Source organism: Podarcis filfolensis (genome assembly GCF_964270895.1).
Source record: "Podarcis filfolensis genome assembly, chromosome: 14".
Taxonomy (NCBI): Eukaryota; Metazoa; Chordata; class Lepidosauria; order Squamata; family Lacertidae; genus Podarcis; species Podarcis filfolensis.
The window spans coordinates 1,770,898-1,794,834 of NC_139616.1; the positions used below are offsets into that span (position 1 = coordinate 1,770,898).

The 23,937-nt window shown below is 46.1% G+C and overlaps 1 protein-coding gene across 1 annotated transcript in view; it reads right to left on the bottom strand.

The window, feature by feature from the left end:
* Positions 1–23,937, bottom strand: part of LOC310749076 (thrombospondin type-1 domain-containing protein 4-like) — a gene marked incomplete at its 3' end in the record, with an annotated part of 127,974 nt that overhangs the window by 51,382 nt on the left and 52,655 nt on the right. Inside the window, exon 4 of the mRNA XM_083585478.1 lies at positions 16,192–16,631. Coding sequence (XP_083441604.1) covers positions 16,192–16,631 — 440 coding nt within the window. The remainder of the gene's footprint in view (positions 1–16,191; positions 16,632–23,937) is intronic.

Consider the following 23,937-nt stretch of genomic DNA (forward strand, 5'->3'; position numbering starts at 1 on the left):
TCCCTATCTGGACAGGGAGAGCTAACTACTGTTGTCTATGCTCTGGTAACCTCAAGGTTAGATTACTGCAGTGTGTTGTACGTAGGGCTGCCTCTGAAGACAGTTCAGAAACTTCAGCTACTGCAGAATTCAGCGGCCAGGTTGCTCACCGGAGCAAGACGGTTTGAGCATATTACATCGATCCTGGTCCGACTGCACTGGCTACCGATTAGTTTCCGGGTGTCATGGACATGACTGACTACAACCAAGAGGAGCAGGCTTAAGTGGGGGGCAGCCAAGCAGAAGTGGAAGAGGGAGACATGCCTTTTTCTCAGACAGTTGAAAGCCGTGGGCTAAAAAAACCCTTCTCAGAAAGGAATGCGCCTTATCAAGGTAGTGAGAGCGGGCTGGAAGAAAGCCAACTCTCTGCTTGGAGGGGGGGATTCTTTCTCAGAGGAAGGGGAGGCAGCTAACCCTGTGAGCCCAAGGTCTTGACGAATGGCAAGGGTCAGAGACATGTGTCGACCCCAGAAGCGGAAGGGCAGGAGATTCCGTGTTTCCTGCTGGGGGAGGGACTCAAGTTCAGACGTTTCAATGGAACTATGATATACAGTCGCTAGAGAACGCAGCTCCGAGAATAATTGGCTGTAGACAATAAATCTTCTTGTAATTACTACCACTGCTTGCTGTTTCTCTATGCCGGCAGCCTGCCTACTCCTGATACCAGGCCCAGTTCAAAATGATGGTTTTGACCTATAAAGTCTTAAACGGCTCAGGACCGCAATACCTCAAGGACCGCTTCTTTACATATGAACCTACCCAGACTCTGAGATCATCTTCTGAGGCCTTTCTTTGTGTGCCTCGGAGACTATGGGAACAATTATGGAAAGTAAATATAAGGTTTACAGCATGCTACACGCTAAGAGTAGGGACACGGGTGGCGCTGTGTGTTGAACCACAGAGCCTCAGAAGGTTGGCGGTTCGAATCCTCGTGATGGGGTGAGCTCCCGTTGCTCGGTCCCTGCTCCTGCCAACCTAGCAGTTCGAAAGCACGTCAAACTGCAAGTAGATAAATAGGTACCGCTCCAGTGGGAAGGTAAATGGTGTTTCCGTGCGCTGCTCTGGTTCACCAGAAGTGGCTTAGTCATGCTGGTCACATGACCCAGAAGCTGTACGCCCTTGGCCAATAAAGCGAGATGAGCGCCGCAACCCCAGAGTTGGCCACGACTGGACCTAATGGTCAGGGGTCACTTTACCTTTACCTTTACCTTTACCCGCTAAGAGTAAGCTTCACGAAGATGATGCACAGGTGGTATTTGATGCCCAATACTAGCAAAAATGTCAAAATCAACAAAGGGCAACTGTTGGAAACGCAAGGTAGCAGAGGGAACTTTTTACCACAAGTGGTGGTCATGCAGCATAATTAAAATTTATTAGGAAATTATCCATAATAAACTTCTTCTCTTTTTTTGAAGAAAAAAAATCCTTTTCTAAAAATCCAGAAGCATTTTTGCTGGGGTTAATAACAACAGAAGTTACTGAAAAAGGACTCTGTTCCTATATGCAACAACTGCCGTACATGTGTCATTAGCACAAAAATGGAAAAGAGGTAAGGTACCAAGAAAGGAAGAATGGCATATTAAACGATTAGAATATGCAGAGCTAGCAGGGATGACCAGTAGCATAAGAAATCAAAATGATAAAAGATATAAGGAGGACTGGATATTTTGCACTGAATATATGAAGAAGTTTTATAAGCAGAGTGGGAAGCCTGCCAGCAGGACCCAAGACAAGAGCAGCTCTCTCCCCTCCGGGGGTTTCCAGCATCCGGCCTTCGCAGGCAGGGCTGCCTCCGACGTGGAGGCAAAGCCTGGACACTGAAAGCTGCCTCCTCCTCCACGATCCTGTCCCTTTCTCTGTTAAGGCCACCCAGCTTGGTGTCTGCCACGGCCTCCTGTGGAAGCCAGTTCCATCACTGAACTATGCCCAGCATGACCAAGTCCTTTCTTTTTTCTGTCCCTGAGTGTGAGAGTTACGAGGGAGAGAAAAACTTCTCCCCACCCACCTTCTCCAAGCACTGCATGATTTAATTCACATTGGTCTTAGGGCTATAAAGGGAGGAGGATTAAAAAATGCGGGAAGTTCAGAGATAAATACTTTTAAAGGTAAGGAGTTAAGGTTTGTTTATTGTCTCATTTATTTCCAGTCTTTTCTCCAAGGAGCTCAAGGCAGCATACCTGGCTCCCTCTCCTCTTATTTTAACCTCACAACTTCACCGCCTCTATTGCATCTGCGGAAAACAGCAGCAGGAGACTTTTTCAGGTGGTTCACAATTTAGCGGAAGCAACTGCTACATCGGGGCCCAGTATGGGCCACATGATCTCCTGCAAGGATTTTGCAAAGTTTTTTTGCAGATAAAGTCGCTCAGATTCAGAAGGAGGTAGACTCCACCGTGGGAGCAGAGCCGGGGCGGGAGAGTGCTAGAGTCCTGTCTAGTCAAGTTGCGAGGGATCAGTTCCAATCTGTTACCCTCGAGGATGTGGACCGGCTGCTTGGACGAGTGAAACCAACCACTTGTCTCCTTGATCCTTGCCCATCCTGGCTTATAAAAGCTAGCCGGGAAGGGCTGGGCAATGGGCTTTGTGGGGTGGTGAATGCTTACCTCTGTGAGGGAGCCTTCCTACACCCGCTGAAAGAGGCGGTTATTAAACCGCTTCTTAAAAAACCATCTTTAGATGCGGCCACGATGGCCAACTATCGCCCAGTCTCAAATCTTCCATTCTTGGGCAAGGTGATTGAGCGAGTGGTTGCTGAACAACTCCAGGCGCGCCTGGAAGAAGCGGACCATTTGGATCCCTTCCAATCGGGATTCAGGCCTCATCATGGGACTGAAACTGCCTTGGTCACACTGGTTGATGATCTCCGGCGGGACAAAGGTGAGAGCTGTTTCCTAGTTCTGCTGGATCTCTCAGCGGCGTTTGATACCATCGACCATAACATCCTTCTGGACCATCTAGAGGGGCTGGGAGCTGGGGGCACTGTTATACAGTGGTTCCGCTCCTTCCTCCTGGGCCGTGTTCAGAAAGTGGTAGGGGGGATGAGTGTTCAGACCCCTGGGCTCTCACTTGTGGGGTGCCTCAGGGTTCTGTCCTCTCCCCCGTGCTTTTCAACATCTACATGCAGCCACTGGGAGAGATCATCAGGGGGTTTGGGCTGGGTGTTCATCAGTATGCGGATGATACCCAGCTCTACCTCTCTCTCAAATCAGAACCAGTGAAGGCGGTGAAGGTCCTGTGTGAGTGTCTGGAGGCGGTTGGAGGATGGATGGCGGCTAACAGATTGAGGCTGAATCCTGACAAGACAGAAGTACTGTTTTGGGGGGACAGGAGGCGGGCAGGCGTGGAGGACTCCCTGGTCCTGAATGGGGTAACTGGGCCCCTGAAGGACCAGGTGCACAGCCTGGGAGCCATTCTGGACTCACAGCTGTCCACAGAGGTGCAGGTCAATTCTGTTTTCAGGGCAGCTGTCTACTAGCTCCATCTGGTAAGCAGGTTGAGACCCTATCTGCCCGCAGACTGCCTCGCCAGGGTGGTGCATGCTCTGGTTATCTCCCGCTTGGACTACTGCAATGCGCTCTACATTGGGCTACCTTTGAAGGTGACCCGGAAACTACAACTAATCCAGAAGGCGGCAGCTAGACTGGTGACTGGGAGTGGCCGCCAAGACCACATAACACCGGTTTTGAAAGACCTACATTGGCTCCCAGTACATTTCCGAGCACAATTCAAAGTGTTGGTGCTGACCTTTAAAGCCCTAAACAGCCTCGGTCCAGTACACCTGAAGGAGCGTCTCCACCCCCATCGTTCTACCCGGACACTGAGGTCCAGCACCAAGGGCCTTCTGGCGGTTCCCCCACTGCGAGAAGCCAAGTTACAGGGAACCAGGCAGAGGGCCTTCTCGGTGGTGGTGCCCTCCCTGTGGAACACCCTCCCACCAGATGTCAAAGAGAACAACAACTACCAGACTTTTAGAAGACATCTGAAGGCATTCCTGTTTAGGGAAGCTTTTAATGTTTGATGTATTACAGTATTTTAATATTTTTTTGGAAGCCACCCATAGTTGCTGGGGAAGCCCAGTCAGATGGGCGGGGTATAAATAAATTATCATTATTATTATTATTATTATTATTATTATTATTATTATTACAACAATCCTGTGAGGTAGGTTAGGCTGAGAGACTATGACTGGCCACCTAGTGGACTTCATGGCTGAGTGAGGATTCGAACCCTGGTCTCCCAACAACACTTTAACTCCTAGAGCACGCTGTAACTTTTAAACACCACTCCATAGCCTTCAAAATGACCTGTGAAATACAATTAAATACAAAAAAAGAACAAAAACACACATCAGTCAATAAGAATTATTATTGTTAATATTAGACTTATTAGGAGGGGGAGCCAGCAATAGAAGGATTCTGACTGGAAGACGCTATTGATCTAGAAGATCCTGCCTTATGGCAAAATATGGCAGTAGACCACCAATTAATCCCTTTTCAATTAAGTGGGCATTTGTAGCACTACAAACCAAATTTAAAATGGCTTAGAATAAAACACTACATTTGAGATCAGACAGTTAAAATGACAACACATTCTTCCTTCCTAGAACAGAAACATTTCCAGGGCAAGACAAGACTGTCTTAGTTAAGCACGAAGGATGAGGGGCAGTAGCAGACCTGGTGGCTGGTGGTGTTACACATATAGCATTTCTATACCAGCTTTACTATCTTGGCATCCCACAAAGAAGCCAGGCAAGTACCGGCTGTTTGCAAACACAACATCAAAATAAGAGTATCCATTGATTTTTCTCACGCCAGGTAATCCCAGCGTTCTTTCACAATCAAAGTATAAATGGTAGAGATACATATGAAACAAACTGGATGCTACTCAATCAGTCTGCACTCAACCCTCCCATCTTATTTCAAGATCTTTTAAAATAAGAAAACAACATGTTAGTGCCTCAAAAAACAATTTTTAAAGCTGCTCCAAGGATGGAGTGAGGCGTTTTCCTGATCACACTGGCATTATGCAATCAGTGCTATGTACAACAGGAATCTTGGCAATCCAGTTCTCTTCTGACTTAAATCTGGGTGAGAAACTTACCACTTACACAGAGTGGAGGGTCCCAAGCTAACCAGAATTCTGTTAAGAAATCCCTTGTCTAACATTTTTGAGAGACTGAGTTTTGAAATGTAAGGCAATTTTTCCTCTGCCAGAATATTTTAATATTCCAATAAAGAATTGATTTGCTTAGTATACTTTCCCTTTTTTATGAGCGGTAGCCTCCTCAAATTTTAGTAGTTCTTTCCCTCTACAGCAGAAACTCCTAAAGGTCAAAAGAAAAGAAAAGTTCAATCACATGGTTTGTGCCCAGCTTCCTTGATTCGAGGTTTGTTGAAAAAACTCCCATGTGTGCATGTCCCAACCCTTGGATCCACTGCTATGTGGTAGTTGTGGTAGCACCACAACTGTGAGACTCCCTTCCCATGGAAGCTTGGCTGGTCCAATCTTGTTTAACTTTTCTGAGACATGTCAGGGTCTTGGTATCACACCCAGCTGATTCTCTGAGGCTTTATGCTGCTGCACTTATGTTTGAGATGTCTTTCCGGGCTTTTAATATAGCTAAATTTTAAAAAACATGGTTACTTTAGTGCCTCATCCCTGCATACCTGAAGGAGCATCTCCACCCCCATTGTTCAGCTCCGGGGTCCAGCTCCGAGGGCCTTCTGGCGGTTCCCTCCCTGCGAGAAGTGAGGTTACAGGGAACCAGGTTACAGGGAACCAGGGCTTTCTCGGTAGTGGCGCCCTCCCTGTGGAACTCCCTCCTGTCAGATGTCAAGGAAATAAACAACTATCTGACTTTTAGAAGACATCTGAAGGCAGCCCTGTATGAGGAAGTTTTTAATGTTTCATGTTTTATTATGTTTTTAATATTCTGTTGTGAGCCACCTAGAGTGGCCAGGGCAATCCAGTCAGATAGGTGGCATCTAAATATGAGGATGTTTTCATCAAACAAGCCATCTTAGTGAGGGGTCCAAGCTCACAATTAAGAATGAAAAACAGAGAAAATTGTTCTCAAAAGGTGCCAGCTAAGAATATTTATCACAGCTCAATGTGTCATGGTCCCTTTTCATGAGGAATCCCAACCTTTTAAATTCCAGAGAATAGCTGAAGCCAGCTTGCACAAATACTGCTTTGTGTTTCACACCAAGAGGTCTCACACTTTCATGGTCCCAGATGGGGAGCAGCATTTGTGAAGGCTGCTTCAGCAATTCTTCAGAACCTGAATTTGGGCTCAACCACCACTTTTGCTTGACCCATATTTTGATGGTTAGTATGCTGGTCCAAGAGCTTTTCTTGTTGTTCTGGGACTATGCAATCTTACCCCCTGAATCAGAGAGAGAGATTCAATTGCAATAATTCAATAAAAGCCACATTGTCACAATACCAAATTACAATACAATTTAAAAAGCCGATTATTCAAATACCAAATTAAACCATTTTAGGTGACTTCCCATGTGCTGGATTTCAGGGTGCTAAATTCTTATTTCTTCCTGCTTCCATAATCTTGATTCATCCAATTACAACAGTTCTGATCTTGCTTCTTTGTTTAACAGCCACTGATTTCTTGACTTCCGTTCATGAGTGCATATTTAATTAATTTTATTTCTCCAAGAGGAGTTTGTATCCTATAAATTTCCTGTGTGATGTTTTGTTTCTTCATTCTTTGTGTTGTAATCCAGTCAAACACAGCATCTCTGCTTCTTTTTCGCTTTCTCTCTGCTCTGCTCTCAAGGGCTATAATTTCAGCTGCATCATTCGCCATCTTTGTTTGTCAAAGACCACGAGGAAGACTGGCATCCTGCCATAGCCCCAGGCAGGTCTTCAACTTATCTTTCTCTTCCAACACTCAGTCGCTAATGATCTGGCGTCCCGCCAGAGCTATGGTAGATCTTCAAAGACCATAGTCCTAACTGCGATTCAGTGGAAGATCGGTGCTTTAAATCATATCAACATTCTCACACAGTTCTGTTTTCGTAAAAATCCATAATTATTATCTTGTTCTTGTTAATTTCCTCTTGCCTTTTGTCAATCCATTAGCACTTGAGGTGGTTGCCGAACCGTTAAAGCAGCAAACATGGTATATATAAAGAAAGGGTAAAGGCTCTCCCCCCCCCCCAACATACCACACTTTGTTACGAAGAAAATCTTCTCTCCAGTTCAAAATGTTGCTGCTCAGTGGCTGATTTATCATTTATCAGTTTATCTTGTTCCATTAGTCCAGCACACACCTGTTAATTAGATCCAATTCATCCTGATAAACAAAAGAACCTCTGCCCATAATGGCTACATTGGAGGGGTACTGATAAGCAAAGTGCTTTGCACTCAGTGCCTCCTGCCTCTTGGAGCGAGAGCCGGGTATCAGGGCCGGCGGGAGGGAGCTTGCAAGGACCATTACACTCAAATCATCCTTGTTTATGCTCCACAAACGATCTCTGCTAATGTGGGAGCTGCCTCCATTATGGCAGAAAGCATCAGAAGCCATCCCCTGAATCAGATCTAATCAGATCTTAACAGATGTGCAGAAAATCCAAAGAGAGATTTAGCTCAGCCAAGCTTCAATTCAGCAGGTAAGAAACTGCCCCCTCAAAAACTATTAGAGCCCTGGTGGGAAGCTGGTTAACAACCAGATGAGTGAATAATAGCAAACAAACAGACAACCCACTCAGCAATCTTTGGAAAAGGCCCTGCTTATTTCTTCTTATTTTAGTTATTAATGCATTTTCTTCCTGGTTTAGAAGCAATGATAAAAGTTCCAATACAGCTGCTGAAAGCGTGGCTAGCAGGGCCAGCTGAAACATTTCTGCAGTGTGGTACTCTGGAGCCTCCTGCGTCTCCCCATCATAGCCACTGATGGCTTCTAAAGGATCCTAGAACAATTGGAGATCTCAATAAATTTAATCCCCACATTCCCCTTCCCTCATCCATCTCCACTGCCTCCAGCAGACTCAAACAAAACACCTTTTATTGCCTTGATCAGTGTCTCTCCCTCCCAGATTTCCAGCAGAGTTCAAGCGTCTCATACTTTACTGCTTATCATTCTTTTTTTACAAGATGCTGCCTTCTGTAATTTCAGACGTTTCCTTCTTTTAAAATCTCGAATCACGATTCAAAACATGCATCACAATGAATAAAACTCCAAGACACTGCAGATTAGTTTTTGTTTTTTGTATTTTTAAGACTCTTGGTTGGAGTTGAGTTTAAGGTTCTCCATTACCTCAACCCAAGGGACGAATTTAGACTTTGCATTTCAAGTAGCATTTAAAATGGTTCACTGTGTGTGTGTGTGTGTGTGTGTGTGAACAACACGGGCACTGGGCTTATGTTCACTAGTTTGATGCACATCATATGAACCTATTGACACTATCAAGATCAACTGCACAATCAGATTCTCAGGTCCCATGGGCCTTAAAAGGTTAAAAGGAGCACCTTGAATTGAGCCCAAAAGTAGAGCTCATTAAAAAAAAAAGTCCCATTTTAAAAATTTTGTCCCATTTTGAACTGAACAGGGTTCAGTTCAAAAAACAAGTAAATGCTTCAGTAAAACAAGAGGATGCACATCTGCATAATGTCTTCTGTCACGGTGTCCCGTTGTGCCAGAAGCGGTTTAGTCATGCTGGCCACATGACCCGGAAAGCTGTCTGTGGACAAACGCCGGCTCCCTCGGCCTGAAAGCAGAGGTGAGTGCCACATTCCATAGTCAAATTCAATTGGACTTAACCATCAAGGGGTCCTTTACCTTCACCTTTACCTGTGCTAAATGATACGCAAAGGTGCAAATGCAAATTTAGGTGAGGCTTTCTCATATACTCAAGTTGGCCAGTGAAACCAGGGTTCAATCCCCACTCAGCCATGAAGCTGAATGGGTGGCCCTGGGCCAGTCACTGCCTTTCTGCCTAACCTACCTCACAGGGTAGTTGTGGGGATTGAATGAGGAGGGGGAGAACCATGTAAGCCACCTTGAGTTCCTTGGAGTAAGAAAGGTGGGATATAAATGCAAAGAAGAAAGAGAGGAGGAGGAGGAGGAGGAGGAGGAGGAGGAGGAGGAGGAGGAGGAGAAGAAGAAGAAGAAGAAGAAGAAGAAGAAGAAGAAGAAGAAGAAGAAGAACTGTAGGGGCAACAGGACACTTTTACACATATGGTGGGACTGAGATGTGGTAAAGTGGTTGCGGTCTTGGGTATCTAATATATCAGATATCATTTCTCAGCAACTATTACCTGATTCCTTGGTAGTGCTGTCACTTCCTGAAACCACCCCCCTCCATGCACCATAAACATTTGGAGGTTGCTCAGAGCTGGGGAACCACAGAGGTGACCCTCTAAATAACACTGGTGGTCAAGGGTGTGGGAAGTTGCCCTTTCTGAACATCCAACATGCCACTACAGAATCATAACAGGCACAGCCAAACTGGATAAATTTGTCAAAATTTGGTTTCCCCTTGTAAGCTTTATTAATAAGGTCCAATGCAAATTTTGGTTGTCTCCAGCAAAACACACCTCCAAATGGAGTGCCTACTTCATGGAAGGGCTGAAAAAGTCCAGTTCTTACTGTATGATAGCTGGCATTGTTTCTTTTTACAATCTTTGTTTGCAATCACAGATCCTGTGTTTCTTGTTATACCATTTTTGTTTCTGGTTTTTTTTTAAAAAAGTTTCTTTTTTTTAAAAAAAAAGAGAGAAATGAGTTCTATAAATTAAATAGAAACAGATCTTAAGCAGAAACAGAATTAAATAGAGATGTAGGTAATCTGGTAGCCTCTCTGCCTGCTTAGTCTACTGTTCAGGTGCTGAGCAGAGATAAGCCACTTCAAGGCCCCTCCTGATTTCTCTTCTTAGGGTCCTTTATCTTTCAGCTGGACGCAACCCACCTAGCCGGCAAACAGAGGAACATCCTCTGTGAAGAAGGGCCACATGGTCATCCAACCCGGCCCTTGGCGAGTGTGAGGTGGCAGCTGCTGGAGAGAGCAGCCCCAGGCGCCACAAGACCCGCCCTGCACCCACCCCAAGCCAGCCTGCTGCCTCGGGTGCAGGGTCCCATCTCCAGTTTCTAAATTGTTTCATTTTATTGAAGTCAAGCCTAAAACAAAATCATCAAATAAAGCAGCTATGAAATATTGAAGCAGGCACAAAGAGGTCAGAGACATCAGTAATACATTCCAGACGTTTGGTATAATAGAAACTATAAAAATAAAAACTTATTAATAAATAGAAACTTATTTTCTAGGGGGGGTGAGCTGCATTTCCAACAAACCTTAGTTTGTGAAGCCCTACAAATATTCCTATTTTATTGTATTGTATTGGGGGGGGGTGATCTGTTATGTTCCACATTATTAACGTAAACAATAAAATCAAACCAAACAGAAAGAAACTTGTCCCTACTTTTTTGACCTCTAGAGATTCTCAGTTTACATGTCTATTTTCCTAGTAAGGCTGCTTCCCATATCTTCGCATAACAGTAGGGAATATCCATAGCTGTCACCTTTTCCCTTTTCTTGCGAGGAATCCTATTCAGAATAAGGGAATTTCCGTTTAAAAAAGGAAAACATTGACAGCTATGGGGAATATCTGCTCCAGCTAGATCCCTCCAAAATCTGGCTATCATGACTCTGACCACAATGTACATATCGATAATCAACTCCTTAAAGCCTTATCATTTATCATTCTCATCAAACACTCTGTTCCAGTGCTGAAGCAACTACAAATTTCTCCTGTCCTCTTTTAAAGCCACCCAAGTTGGTGACCATCCCTGCCTGCTGTGTGAGGGAGTTTCATAGCTGAAGTATGCGCTGTGCCAAGAAGTCCTTTCTTTTATCTGCCCTGAAGACTCATTTTCTGTATGTGGAAAGGGAAGGTGCCATCTTGTTCCTCTGGCAGCAAAATGTCCTGGGCCAGCCCTGCCATGACTCAACCCCCGAGTTGGCTGGTATCCTTCTCCACTTTTTGTTTTTTTCTCAGCATTCTCTAAAAATAAATCCACTGTCCGTTGCTCGGCCATTGCTCTAGTCTAGTTGATACTTGGAGGGTTACTTTAATCGGGGGCAGGTTTGGGGCTGTCCAAGTGCTGTGCACCCACTGTGTGCTGAGCTGAGGGGGTGCCATCTCAAAGCCCTGTAGGCAAGTTGCCGGGCTTTGGGAAGGTGGCATGTGGCTCTGACAGGATTCCAGCGTCCTCCTTCGCTTTCCCAGCTTTGAGAAGGAGGGGGAAGGCTCCACGACCCTGCCAGAGCCTTCACGCCTCCTTCCCAAAGCCAGGTGCCTCCTCCCCCATCTTTGGGAAGTCAACTTGAGGGTTGGGGGGGACCCAAATTTTGGCCTCACACAGGGCGCCACAGCACCCAAGTCCACCCCTGTTTTAATGAAATCTGGCAAACAGCTGGTGCTTGAAGGGTGATGCTGGAAGAGTGCAACGCCATCTTCTCACACAGGGAAAAAAGAGCGTGATCTGAACAGCCAGGTGAATTTATTGCCTCATCTGAAGCAAAGCTGGCCATATATCACCTTTCGGTAGCATATCACTGCCACCAGGTGTACAGATTAACATTCCAAGAGTTCCCATTTCACTGTGATGCTCTTAAAGCAAATGAAGTGTTTAAGGTTCAAATGCAACCCATTCTAAACAGACAGCCAACAAGGGGAACACCTCTGGCAAACTGAAAGGAAGAATTTTAAAAACATGTATTTAACATTGCACTGCTACAATTTCATTGCTTATTTTGCTATCTAAATGCCCATGCATAATGTCTTACCTGAAGCTCAATCCAAATGAGACTGAGGCAGTGTTAGTGGGAGGTGGCCCACTCTTGATGGGGTGGCACCCTCTGAAGGAGCAGGTATGCAGCTTGGGGGTAATTTTCGATTAATCTTTCTCTTTTTTAAAAAAGTGCTTTTATTGAGTTTTGTGACAACACATAAACACTCAAAACGTAAACAAAAACAAAAGAAAAACAAACTAAAAAGAAAACACACACAAAAAGAAATTACAAACATATAACCATAAATCCAAAAGTTCTTACAAACGAACTTATGTTGTCTTCTTTTCTACTCCCAATTCTTATTCTGTTCTTATAGACTTCCTTCCTTCTCAATGCCGTTCTGATTTTCCTTTCTTGGTAAACTGCTTCCTTCTCTTTTCATCATTGCTATCTTTTTCTATATAATATGCCTGTAACCCTTATTTTGTTTTGCAAAAATTACTCAAAGCAAGTCCAGGTTTTTATTTGAGGACACTGTTTTTTAAGATACGCTTTATACATTCCCCACTCTTTTTGGGATTTTAACTTGGACTGTCCCCTAACTGTGTCATTTTCACCAGTTCGAGATAATTGAATAATTTATCCTGCCACTCTTTTTTAGTTGGTATTATATCACTTTTCCAAATTTTGGCAATTAATATTTTTTGCTACCATGGTTGCATATAAGAATATTTTCTTATTTTCATTTATGATATCTGATTCTAGTATGGCCAATAAAAAGGCTTCTGGTCTCTTTACAAAATTTTGTTTAAATATTGGATTCATCTGTCTCTTGAGGCTCAGGGGGTCTTGGTGGTGCAGAGTGGCACCTGGTCTGGGCAGAAACAACCTTTTGTTGTCTACACTCCCCACTGAATTTGGCAAAATGTCCCTCCCTCATTTGGCTGCCTGCAAACAGGATGCAGAATTTCACAGCAACATGTTCACTCGGCACTACCTGCTTGTTTTCACTAAATTGGAATTTGGGTTTTAGTTGCCTAGAAACACATTTTCATGCCCTCACAACAGACAGATTGACAGAGAGAGAGAGAGAGAGAGAGAGAGAGCGCGCAATGCCTGGCCTCTGTTACAAGCTGCAACCAGGAGAAATTTCTTGAGATGTTATGGCATGGAGAAAGTAGATAAAGAAAAGTTCTTCTTTCTCTCCCATAATGCTAGAATTCATGGACATCCAGTGAAGCTGAATGTTGGAAGACTTGGGACAAATAAAAGAAAGTCCTTCTTCATGCAGCGCATAAACTATGGCCCACCCTCCCCCAGGAGGCAGCGATGGCCACCAACCTGGATGGCTTTAAATACGACTGGACAGATTCATGGAGGAAAGGGCTATCAATGGCTATTCACCATAACGGCTCTGCTCTGCCTCCAGAGCCAGGGCAGCCCTGCTTCTGAATGCCAGGTCCTGGAAACCACAGGAGGGGAGAGGGCTCTTGTGCTTGGGTCCTCCTTACGGACTTCCAGGCATCTATCTGGTGGGCCACTGTGAGGACAGGGTGCTGGTCTAGATGGGTCACTGGCCTGATCCAGAAGGCTGTTCTTGCGTTCTCGTGGATAAAGCAGCTAAACACAGTTTCTTCCTCCTCTGCTGGCACCAAGAGATGGGAAACTTCACTGTAGCAATGTGAGAGGTTGGTGGTTTCTTTGTACAAATGCTTCCTCTGACCATTTCCTCCCCTCCCCTTTCCACATATAAAAATAGCTTTGAGAAACTATCACACCTGCTGCTGCCCCATTAATATTTTGACAAAATTGCGGGCAAGGTCAGTGTTTTTGATTACTGGGGGGGAGACGTAATTCCTTTCAACTCACACTGTTTGTTTAAGGCTAGGCTACCCACCCACCTCTTTACCCTCTCATAAATCTAATTGACAATTACATTTTCCCCCTCAGCAAAAGAAAGCGTATAAAGGGTTTGATTCAGACCAGAGCCCACACCAACCTCCATCAGTGGAAAAAAAGACTTGGAGTTCTCATAATTAACCAAAAGCCAATGTACGAGCATCAATGGTTTCTTGCTAAGCAAAGGCCAACAGGAGGTGAAGCTTTTCTTGATGATACCCATTCCAATTCAGGATCTTCCCAAAAAATGCATTTCCAGACTCAGAGATACAATTCGTGGTGGGCTCAGCTCAAGTCCTCAAGTCAACATGACTGCGAGACAAGCATTACAACTCCAGAAGTTCTTCATTAGCTCAGATTTTAATCTAACCCAGAAAGGAATTTGTGGGGAGGCCTCCCACACTGCCAACCTGCCTCGAAATCCCCTTTTAGAAACACGCTCCTCTTTCTTGATGCTCTGTCAGTGGTGAAAATGTGGGAGGGTTCTCTTCCTCCATCCCTTGCTATGAGCCAGGAAGCTCACTGGGTGACTTTGGGTCAGTTCTCAGTTTAAGCTACCTCACAGGGCTGTTACGACAATTGCATGGGAGGGGGGAACCACATCAACCTTGCGTCCCCTGAAACACTCAGACTGAAAATTTCCCTGATCAAGCCGAGGAGAAACAGGCAAGATCTGTATGGCTTAACAAATTTTCCTCTCAGAATAAGCACTTATAAATAAAATTCATTTTATTTGGTATCAAATAAAAGGTATCAAAGGTATCAAAATTCCTTCTTTGAATGAAGAATGGTTATGGGGGCTTTAGCTCATCAACATCCAGAGAGGACCCTGTCAGCTACCCCTGGTATAGATGAATATCAACAGCCACACAACTTCAACTGACACTGAAATTACACCAATGCAAGCACAAAGAAAACTTCCCTGGGCAGAATATTCCACAGAATGTGAGGTACCACCAAGAAGGCCCATGTTCACAGGAGTCACCCACTGTACTTTTGAAGATGGAGGCACCTGAAAACCACCCTCTTAATCTACAGACAGACATGTGTGGACTGTGGAGATCATCTTTATCTACAAATAGAAACAGTGGAGGTTTGTGGGGTTGTCAATGGGACCAATAAGGCAGAAGGCAGAGAGCCCAACAGCAGGTGGAGCCAGAGCAAACAACTCTAATCCATTATAAAGCAGAGCCAGCTAATCGTGTCTTTCCCTGCTCAGTTCTACAAAGGTAGCACAGAAGGCCGCATTATACAGACCATGGGCCCATCTAGCTCAGTCTTGTCTATATGGATTGGCAGCAACTCTCCAGGTTTTTAGGCAGGTCTCTCTCCCGACCCCACCTGGAGGTGCTGGAGTTTGAACCTGGGACCTTCTGCCTGCAAGGCTGATGTTCTAACCCTGAGCCATGGCCCTTCCAACATGGCCCCCTCAGCCCCAGTGGACCAGCCCCTCCCTCGTGCCAAGTGGTGAAGGGCTTTGGAAATCAGAAGCAGCACTCACAGAGCTCCTGGCCTGAGACTCCCTCAGAGCCCATCACTCGATTGCATTTGTTAGTCTGTTTCCTGGTGAACTGCCTAGAAGCAGCTTGAAGACATTTCCACTTGTCTCCAAGTGGTACAAATGTTTTATTTTGCATCTTTGAAGGATTTCCACAGCTCTCCAAGGTTGTTTGGTTTGGAGTCTGTCCCATTTCATCTTGAACTACATTCTCCAGAATGAGTTAATCTCAGTCACAAATCTTTATCCCAACCTTACTGTTTCATAGATGTCTGACATTAGTCGGCGAGGGGGTGGGTATCCCAAAAGCTTTCCATCAGTACAAAGCATTATTGTATTGGAATCACTTCAGATCTTTAAGCATTTCCCATTGCCAACTCATTCTGCAGGCTTTGCCATTCGTCTTTCTATCCAGCTACAGACGATGCCCCTTCCCTTGCATTCTACATTTGACCTCTGGAGCCCATGCAAAAATTTAGAAAACAGATTAGGCTTATCACACTCAGCCACTTCATTTAAAATTTTATCTTCCATTCCCCCATAGATCTGCATATTGATGTATATTTAAAGCAGCGAATTATCAGCAAATGTCAGGAAGATGTGTCCATTTTGCGTGGACACACCTTTTCCTAGACTGTCAGACTCATAGTGTTGTAACCTGCTGAAGAGCAGGTAATAAGTTTATCAGTAAAGTAAATCATCATCAACGACGACAACAACAACAACTAGTACAGTGGTACCTCGGGTTAAGAACTTAATTCGTTCTGGAGGTCTGTTCTTAATCTGAAACTGTTCTTAACCTGAAGGGGTTAACCTAATGTTCTTAACCTAATGGGACCTCCCGCTGCTGCGACACCACCGAGGTACTATTTCTGGGTTAGCGGAGTCTGTAACCTGAAGCGTCTGTAACCCGAGGTACACTGTAGTAGTACCAGTTATCATTATGATAAAGGTATTATTGTTTTTATGTGCAGCCTCTCCTCCCCCCCCCCCCCCGCCGTCCTACCTTCTTTCGGCTTTGGGGCTGCGCCTCTGGGACTGTGAGGGCCGGCGGCCTCTCAAGGCTCCCCTGCTCAAGTGGCTGACATTGCGCCCTTCGGAGGAGGCTCTGGCCTGGAGTCCTGCTCGCAGCCCACCTTCGTTCCGGTGAAGAGGCACCGACGTACGGATGGCAGAGATGATGTGGCCAGAGAAGGGACTGAGCAAGTCTTCGTGTCGGTGCGGAGGCTGGTGGGCATGAGTCCTCTCAGAGGTCGGGAACTGCCCAGGCCTGCGGTGGCTCCTCTCGTAATAGTATCCTGGGAGGCAGGGCCTCGTCTGCTCCATCACGCCGCCACTGCAGCTTCGGGAGCAGGCCGACCAGGGCCCCCAGCTGCCCCAAGCCCCCGGGGCTCCTGCGCTGTCGTCTTCCGTGGCAGCACTTTGCTCTCCTATCCTCTGTGGAACCTAAGGACACCAGAGCAAACCAATTAGCAAGAAAGAAACCCCCAGGGTGGCCGGTGCATCTTTGGAGACCAGCCGCTTCACTCCACCATCTCTGAAAGCCGTGCTGCATGTCCTGGGCAAAGCAGAAGGCAGTCCTTGCGTTTGAGCACAAACTGCCATTGCGCTTTGGGATCCGAGGCTACCGTGGCTGAAGGCAACATCTGCAGCACTTTCAAGGCAGTGCTATACCTCTTCAGTCAGGCTTCCCCCAAAGAGTCCTGGGAGCTGTTGTTTTTGTTAAGGGTGCTGAAAGTTGCTAATAGGCCTAATTCCCCTCGCTAGAGCTACAGTTTCAGGGTGGTTTAACCATCAGTCCCTCTTCCCAGGGAACTCTGGAAATTGTAGTTCTGTGAGGGGACTTACATTCCCAACAACAAACAACAGTTCCCAGGGTGCTTGCAGGGGGGAGCCATGAGTGCTACCTTTTCGTAAGGGTGTTTGACATGTATGGGTGGTGTGGTCTTTGTATTCAAGTGACTTCTATGTCTGCCCAGCGCAGTGTCTGGAAACCTGTCAGCCAGGCTCTGACCACGGTGTCAGTCTCCACACCTGCTGACTGGGCCTGAGGAGAATAGCGTGGAGTTCTTTTCCTCCTTCACCCCTGAAATTATTTTTACAAAATAACACACATATCTATGTGTATATTTAGTTCTCCCCAAAGTAAGTGTACATTGTACATTGTGTGAGAGTCCCTGTGTGTTTGTGGGATTACAATGGCCCCAGACCCTCTTTTCCCTGAAATTTACTTACGTTTATTTTCTTGAAATAACTAGCTATATTATGTCCATTACACATTTAATCTCCATTCCCTTGGTTCTATCTCCCCCGCCCCCACATAAAAGATCCTTATATGTGGGCTTCATTTTACAGTGGAAAGGAGGGTCTTCTGAGGAAGATAGGACTTGGATTGTATCCTGCAGGGCTGTTAGTATGTCCCAAAAAGAAAAGGAAAAGTACTTGCAGTAGTACTGAATCCATTGTGTCCTGGAAACCCCAGATCCTACCTGCAACCCACCCCTCCCTCGACCAGGTTGAGAAGGCTGGAGCAATCAATTGTTGGGGTTTAACTGCAGAAAGACGCAGCAAGACGTAGCAGACCTTTCCACCTGTGACCCTCAGCAACAGGTACACAGAGGCATTCTTTAAGCAAGCAATCCATCCCCTCAATTCTACACCACCTCTTCTTCATTGGTAATGTAGGCAGAATTATTTTTATGAAATATACACCAAAGTATTATGAAATATTCCCAAGGCGAAGCACTCAGGAATGAATGAGCTTCAAAATTATGGGAAAGAAGCACTGGCAAAGCAGAATGGGCTCAATAATTTGCAGAAAAATTAAGAAAGCAAGGTGGCATCTCAAACTACGTCCCTAAATGGGAATTTGTCCAAAGTGTCTGGCAGTGCCCTATACACAACATCACCTCCATGTATCTCCATTCCTATGGATGCATAGGAAGGAATAAGTCACAATGATCTCAGTGAGCCTAACTTCAGAGTAAATGAACATAGGATTCACCTAAAAGAACAGCATCAAATATCCGAGAGACTGCTCGTACAATATCTAGTCCTGTTCTACTCTTCCGTGTACAAATATGGGGCTTATTTTATGCCTAAATGGCTCAAGGCACATACAGAGATTAACCTTTTACTCATGCACAATCATTGCAGGTAACTTTCTTTACCTCACAAGGGCAAAGGAAGTGCAGAGCCTTCTGCTCCTCACAACCCAACACTGTTAAGCTTTAGAGCTAAATGCAGTGCCTGGAATCGGAGGTTATAACCCAACTCCAAAGCAACCCAGCCAGTCAGAATGCATCGCTGAACAGCCAACGGCAAGGAAATCAGAGCCTTTGGTGGAATACAGCTTGCAAAGCATGGCTTTTGAGAGAAGTTGATGGCAACACATAAACTCTATCCAAGCTAGGCTTTGGGGTGGGCTACATACAGCCCACTCTTCAAGGTGCCCCTCATTGTTTCATCTCTAGCCCCCTGTGGTACTGTCCGGGGAGGTCTATGGGGCAGAATGAACAGAGAGGCTCCCCAGATGTAAGGGGGGGTGCTTACTAGGAACATAAAAGATACCATAAGACACACTTTTTTCCTCCTAAAAGGTAAGGGGAATGTCTGTGCGTCTTATGGAGAGAATGCCTACGGATGGTGGGGGGATCCTGCTGCAGTCGCAAGCAGAGGATCCATGGTCCCCTTCCTTCCCTCCTCCGTGGCTCGCTTTGAAGCAGCAAAGCAGGAGAGGAGCGGCTGAAAAGCAGCAAAGCTTTTCAGCGAGCTGAGCCGGGGAGGTGGGAGAGAAGGAGAGCCCACTCGCTTTAAAGGAGCAAAGCGGGAGAGGAGCTGCTCCTGTCCAGTTGGCTCCTTTAAAACAACCGTGCTCTTTTCCTCCCTCCTCCCCGCTCAGCTCGCTGAAAAGCTCCTTCTCCACACACCCCACACGTGCTCCTTGTCCCTTCAGTGTTTTTCCTTCCCTCCCCACTTAAAACGTGGTTACAAAGCACGGATCCACATGGATCCTCAGGATTTTTGCACTGGGCTACTCCAAACTCACTGTCAAATCACATGTCTGTGGCCACAGCATGAACCACAAAAATTATACATCCACTGTTTCGTTCAGAATATTTTTTTTCTTGTTTTCCTCCTCTAAAAACTAGGTGCATCTTATGATGCAAAAAAACCATACTTTATACCTAAGGCAGCTCACTGGTCCATGCCCTCCAACATTTCTCCTATGAAAAGAGGGACACCCTAAGGGAAAGCGGGACATTCTGGGATCAAATCAGAACCTGGGATGGCTTCTGTAAATCCAGGATTGTCCCTGGAAAATAGGCAGACTTGGAGGGTCTGGTCAACTTAACTTAGTATTGTCTATGCTGACTGGCAGCAGTTCTCCAGTGGCCCTCAAGGTCCCTTCCAACTCTACAATTCTATGACACTATGATTCTCATCCCTACCTGAAGATGCCACTGCATGCAATGCAGATGCTGAGATATTCCCCTTCCCCTGCACAACATTTTGAAATAAATGGAGTTATACACCTTGCCATCTAAACAGCATGAATGGTGGAGAAATTTGGTTTGCTTCATATTTGGTTTTGCTTCACATTTTAACTTGTGCCTCCCTAATACACACTTATTGAAGCAATACACAAACCAAGTCTAGTGTCCAGATCAAGGGAAGGAACAGTCCCACTATTCCGGCTTGTTCAAACCACAACCTGAATTACTGTGTCCAGTTCTGGGCACCACAATTCAGGAAGCAAGTTGACAAGCTGGAACATGTACAGAGGAAGGCAACCAAGAGTCTGGAAACCAAGCCTTATGTGGAACGGTTGAGTGAGTTTAGTATGTTTAGGGATAGGTTTAGCCTGGATAACAGGAGAGTGAGAGGAGATACGATAGCCATCTTCAGATATCTAAAAGACTGTCACATGGAAGATGGAGTAATGTTGTTTTCTCTTGCTCCAGAGGCCAGGACTCGAACCTATGAAATGGAATCAAGTTACAAGAAATGAGAATCCAACTAAACATCGGGAAAGACTTTCTGACAGTAAGAGCTGTTCAACAGTGGAACAGATTCCCTCAGAAGGTGGTAGACTCTCCTTCCTTGGAGGTTTTTAAGAGGTTGGATGGTCATTGTCATGGATGCTCTAGTTGAGATTCCTGCATTGCAGGGGGTTGGACTAGATGGCCTTCAGGGTTCTCTCCAACTCTACAATTCTATGATTCTACGAAAACACAGCTACCCCTTGAAATCTACAGTGTTCCAGAGTTCGCAATGCAGTTCTCCAACAACGCCTTTTTCTTTAAAGAACGGTCTGCAAAACAGTGCAAGGACATTTGCAAAAGTACTTGTAAAAATTGTGCCTGTTAGGAGAAACACTGCCACCCATGAGGACTTGGGGAGGCAGGAATCACAAACCTACTGCAGCAAACTGAACTGGAGCCTGGAAAAGTGAGAAACTGAGAAAAACCAAAACGGACAGGTTCATCCATCGCTACTTCAAGGAGAGGGGGTCCCACAAGACAGCTTGAAGGAAGGGAAGGAAGGCAGCTTTTCAGATAGTTTTACCTGCTCTGCAAATTGCCATGCTGGCTTTTTCAGTTTCTTGGTTCTCACCCCATCAGAGTTCAAGGCAGCTGCTCCTTGCTTTGTTCAGGAAAACAAGCAGCACTCCCTTCTGTGTCTGCCCCATCAGGCCAGAGAAGCTTGTTGAAACAAAATGCCTCCAATTGTTTTCCAGAAAGTGCAAATCATGGTCACCTGCAGTCACAAACATGCACTTCCCCCCCCTGCTCAGCAGGCTGAGAAGTCCATTTTTATCAGAGCCAGTTTGAATTTCAGTCTGTGGGTCTGCTCTGCCCACATTTTATACCCTCAACAGCACCTTTTGCAAAACCAGAAGACATTCATCAGATTGCCAGCGCCTAAAAACCACCACTTAAAATTATTCAGTTATCCAGGGCGAGCGGGGGGGGGGGGAGGAAACCTGATAAGTGACAAGTGCTGGCCTGCAGCAGAGGCAAAGGAGGAGGGGGCAGCCCCCCCCCCCCCGCAGCTGCTACAGCCTGAAGTCGTCAGGAGCAGGTTTGAGATAAAAAGGATATGCTGGAAGAGCTCCAGGCAAGTCAGAAAAGGTACAGTTTCACACATGTTAATCCCGGAGCTCAAGATTTGCTGGCAAATGACAGCAAGCAGAATCCTAGGTACTGAAATCTAAAGCAGAACATGAGTTGGTCAGGAGAGGGGGGGGTTCATTTGTAATGCAGAAAGGCTCAATGCAAGAATATAGATGCATCCAGGGATGGAGAACCTGTGGCTCTCCAGATCTCTCTCTCTCTCTCTCTCTCTCTCTCTCTCTCTCACACACACACACACACACACACACTGCAAACCATACTCTTAATAATGGCACATGCCCACTTTTTCTCTTGCGAGGCTTGCATGCACCATCCAGGAACAAATGAAGTATGTTTCTCACTTTGGGACTATTTTGTTTACCCACATGCATGATTTAATTGATTTGTGCCCTTTAAATGGATAAGTTGAGTAAAACCTCTGTGGCTAATTGGCAGAGATTTCAAGTGATGGTCCTGATTTCTACCACGCATGGCCAAAACAGCAGAGGCCCTTCGGTGGCTGACTGCAACCCAGCTGTTCCCTGGCCATGCTGGTTGGGCCTGCTGGGTGCAGAATTGTAACTACCTCCACAGCCCTGCTATAAATCTGCAAGGTCTCCATATAAGCACAATCTGGGTGGGAGCACAAGTAGTTTTATTTCATTTCCTCAGTGTTTTCCTAACTGTTGATTTCTGCATTATACTTTAGCATTTATATGATGTAAAAAAACTTATGAAAAATTAATGGAATCTAGCACAAGTTCGGCTTCCAACTCACTTCCATGTTGTTTGATTCCAGAAAATCCATTTGTAGCCCCTCAACCCGGAAAACTACAGGAGTCCAATGATGAAATTTCAAGCAGTATACTGGCATGCAGTCCTTTCCTACTGTTTTCATGCGGAAACAAGTACACAAATGTGGAAAAGGTTTGGGAAGCAGCAACGCTATCCATTGAAACTTGCTGTTGTGCCACACTGTGCCCACTGGTGTAGGGTTACCAGGCGTCCGCGGTTCCCGGGGACAGTCCCCGGATTAGCAAATCTGTCTCAGGACAAATTCCGTCCCCGGAATGTCCCCAGATTTGCAAATCTGTCCCCAAGAAACGTGGCGGCAGCAGCCTCAGCAGCCCAGAGCCAGCCTGGTAGTGCAGTTGGCTCTGGCTGGCTTCAGGAGCTGCTCACTGCTCGCTGCCATGGCGCCTGCCATTTTTCCTGTGCCACGGCAGCAAGCAGCTGCTGCCACTGCAGAAGGGGAACCGGGGACATCCGGCAGTACAGATCAAAGGGGAAAGGGGGCAGGAGATCGGGGAAGGCTCGGGAGTCACGGGCGGGCAGCGCGCACTTGCCCAGGAGCGGCACAAGGCGCACGGTTACTCTGTCGGGCAAGGTGCAAAGCCCTTCTTTCGCACCCTGTGAAACATAAATGCACAGAGTTTTTAAAAAACTGGGCAAAGGCTGCCCGCCTGCTACTCCCAAGCCTCCCCCAATCTCCTGCCCCCCCTTTGTTTTGACTGATTGGGGAAGGCTTGGGAGTTGCAGGCAGGCAGCCGTTGCCCAGTTTTTTTAAAAAAAAATCAGAGCATTTATGTTTCACAGGGTGCGAAAGAAGGGCTTTGAATCTTGCCTGGCAGAGAAACCGTGCGCCTTGCGCCCCTCCTGGGCAACGGCCGCCTGCCCACGACTCCCGAGGTTCCACCCATCTGTCAAAACAAAGGGGGGAGGGGGCAGGAGATTGGGGAAGGCTTGGGAGTCATGGGCAGGCGGTGCGCCATTGCCCAGTTTTTTTAAAAAACTCTGTGCATTTATGTTTCACAGGATGCAAAAGAAGGGCTTTGCACCATTATGCAATATGCATGTGTGCTTGGGCTCAGGGTCTTTTGCCTCACCATCCCCACTACTGACTCCCTGTTGCTACTCAGCTTCCAAAAAATAAAAATAAAAAAGTGTCCCCGGATTCATTGAAAAAATCTGGTAACCATACGACTGGTGCAAACAGAATTTGGCATGACTGTCAGCATCGCCCTTGAGCCAGTGCCACTAACTGGACTCATACACTTCAGCCCCGACTGGGCTAGGCGAGCTGGGTAGCACTTCCAGAGACCACCTTCTGCACAGGAACAGGTCAAAGTGCTGTGGACTCACAGCTTAGAGTTGTGAGCACCGGATTCACTTCCACAAGTAGACAGTCGTCACACAGCAGAGTATAGCAGAGTATAGCAGAGTATAAACAACTCGGAGATCAGCTCTGTAGAATATCTTCTTTATTCTATCTACAGCTATTATACAACTATATACAGAGCTTAATGAGGTCTAAGCATAAATGAATGCTAAACTGCACTGAGTGTCTGCAGCTGCTCTTAGCAGCAACCTTATCTCTACACACGATCTGTAACACTCAGTCTCTCTCTCTCCGACACACTGACTGACTGACTCTTTGATGTGGTGCTGGAGTAGAATAAGTAGAGAGCAGAACACTGCTCCTCCTCTCTGGAGAATCAGCAGAGATCATCAGGAGATTCTTGGATATGGGAGGGGTGAAATCTCCTCATCGACATGCTGGTAAATTGATCATAATAAGCAGTGGCGTAGCGTGCGTTGTCAGCACCCGGGGCAAGGCAAGTAATTTGCGCCCCCTA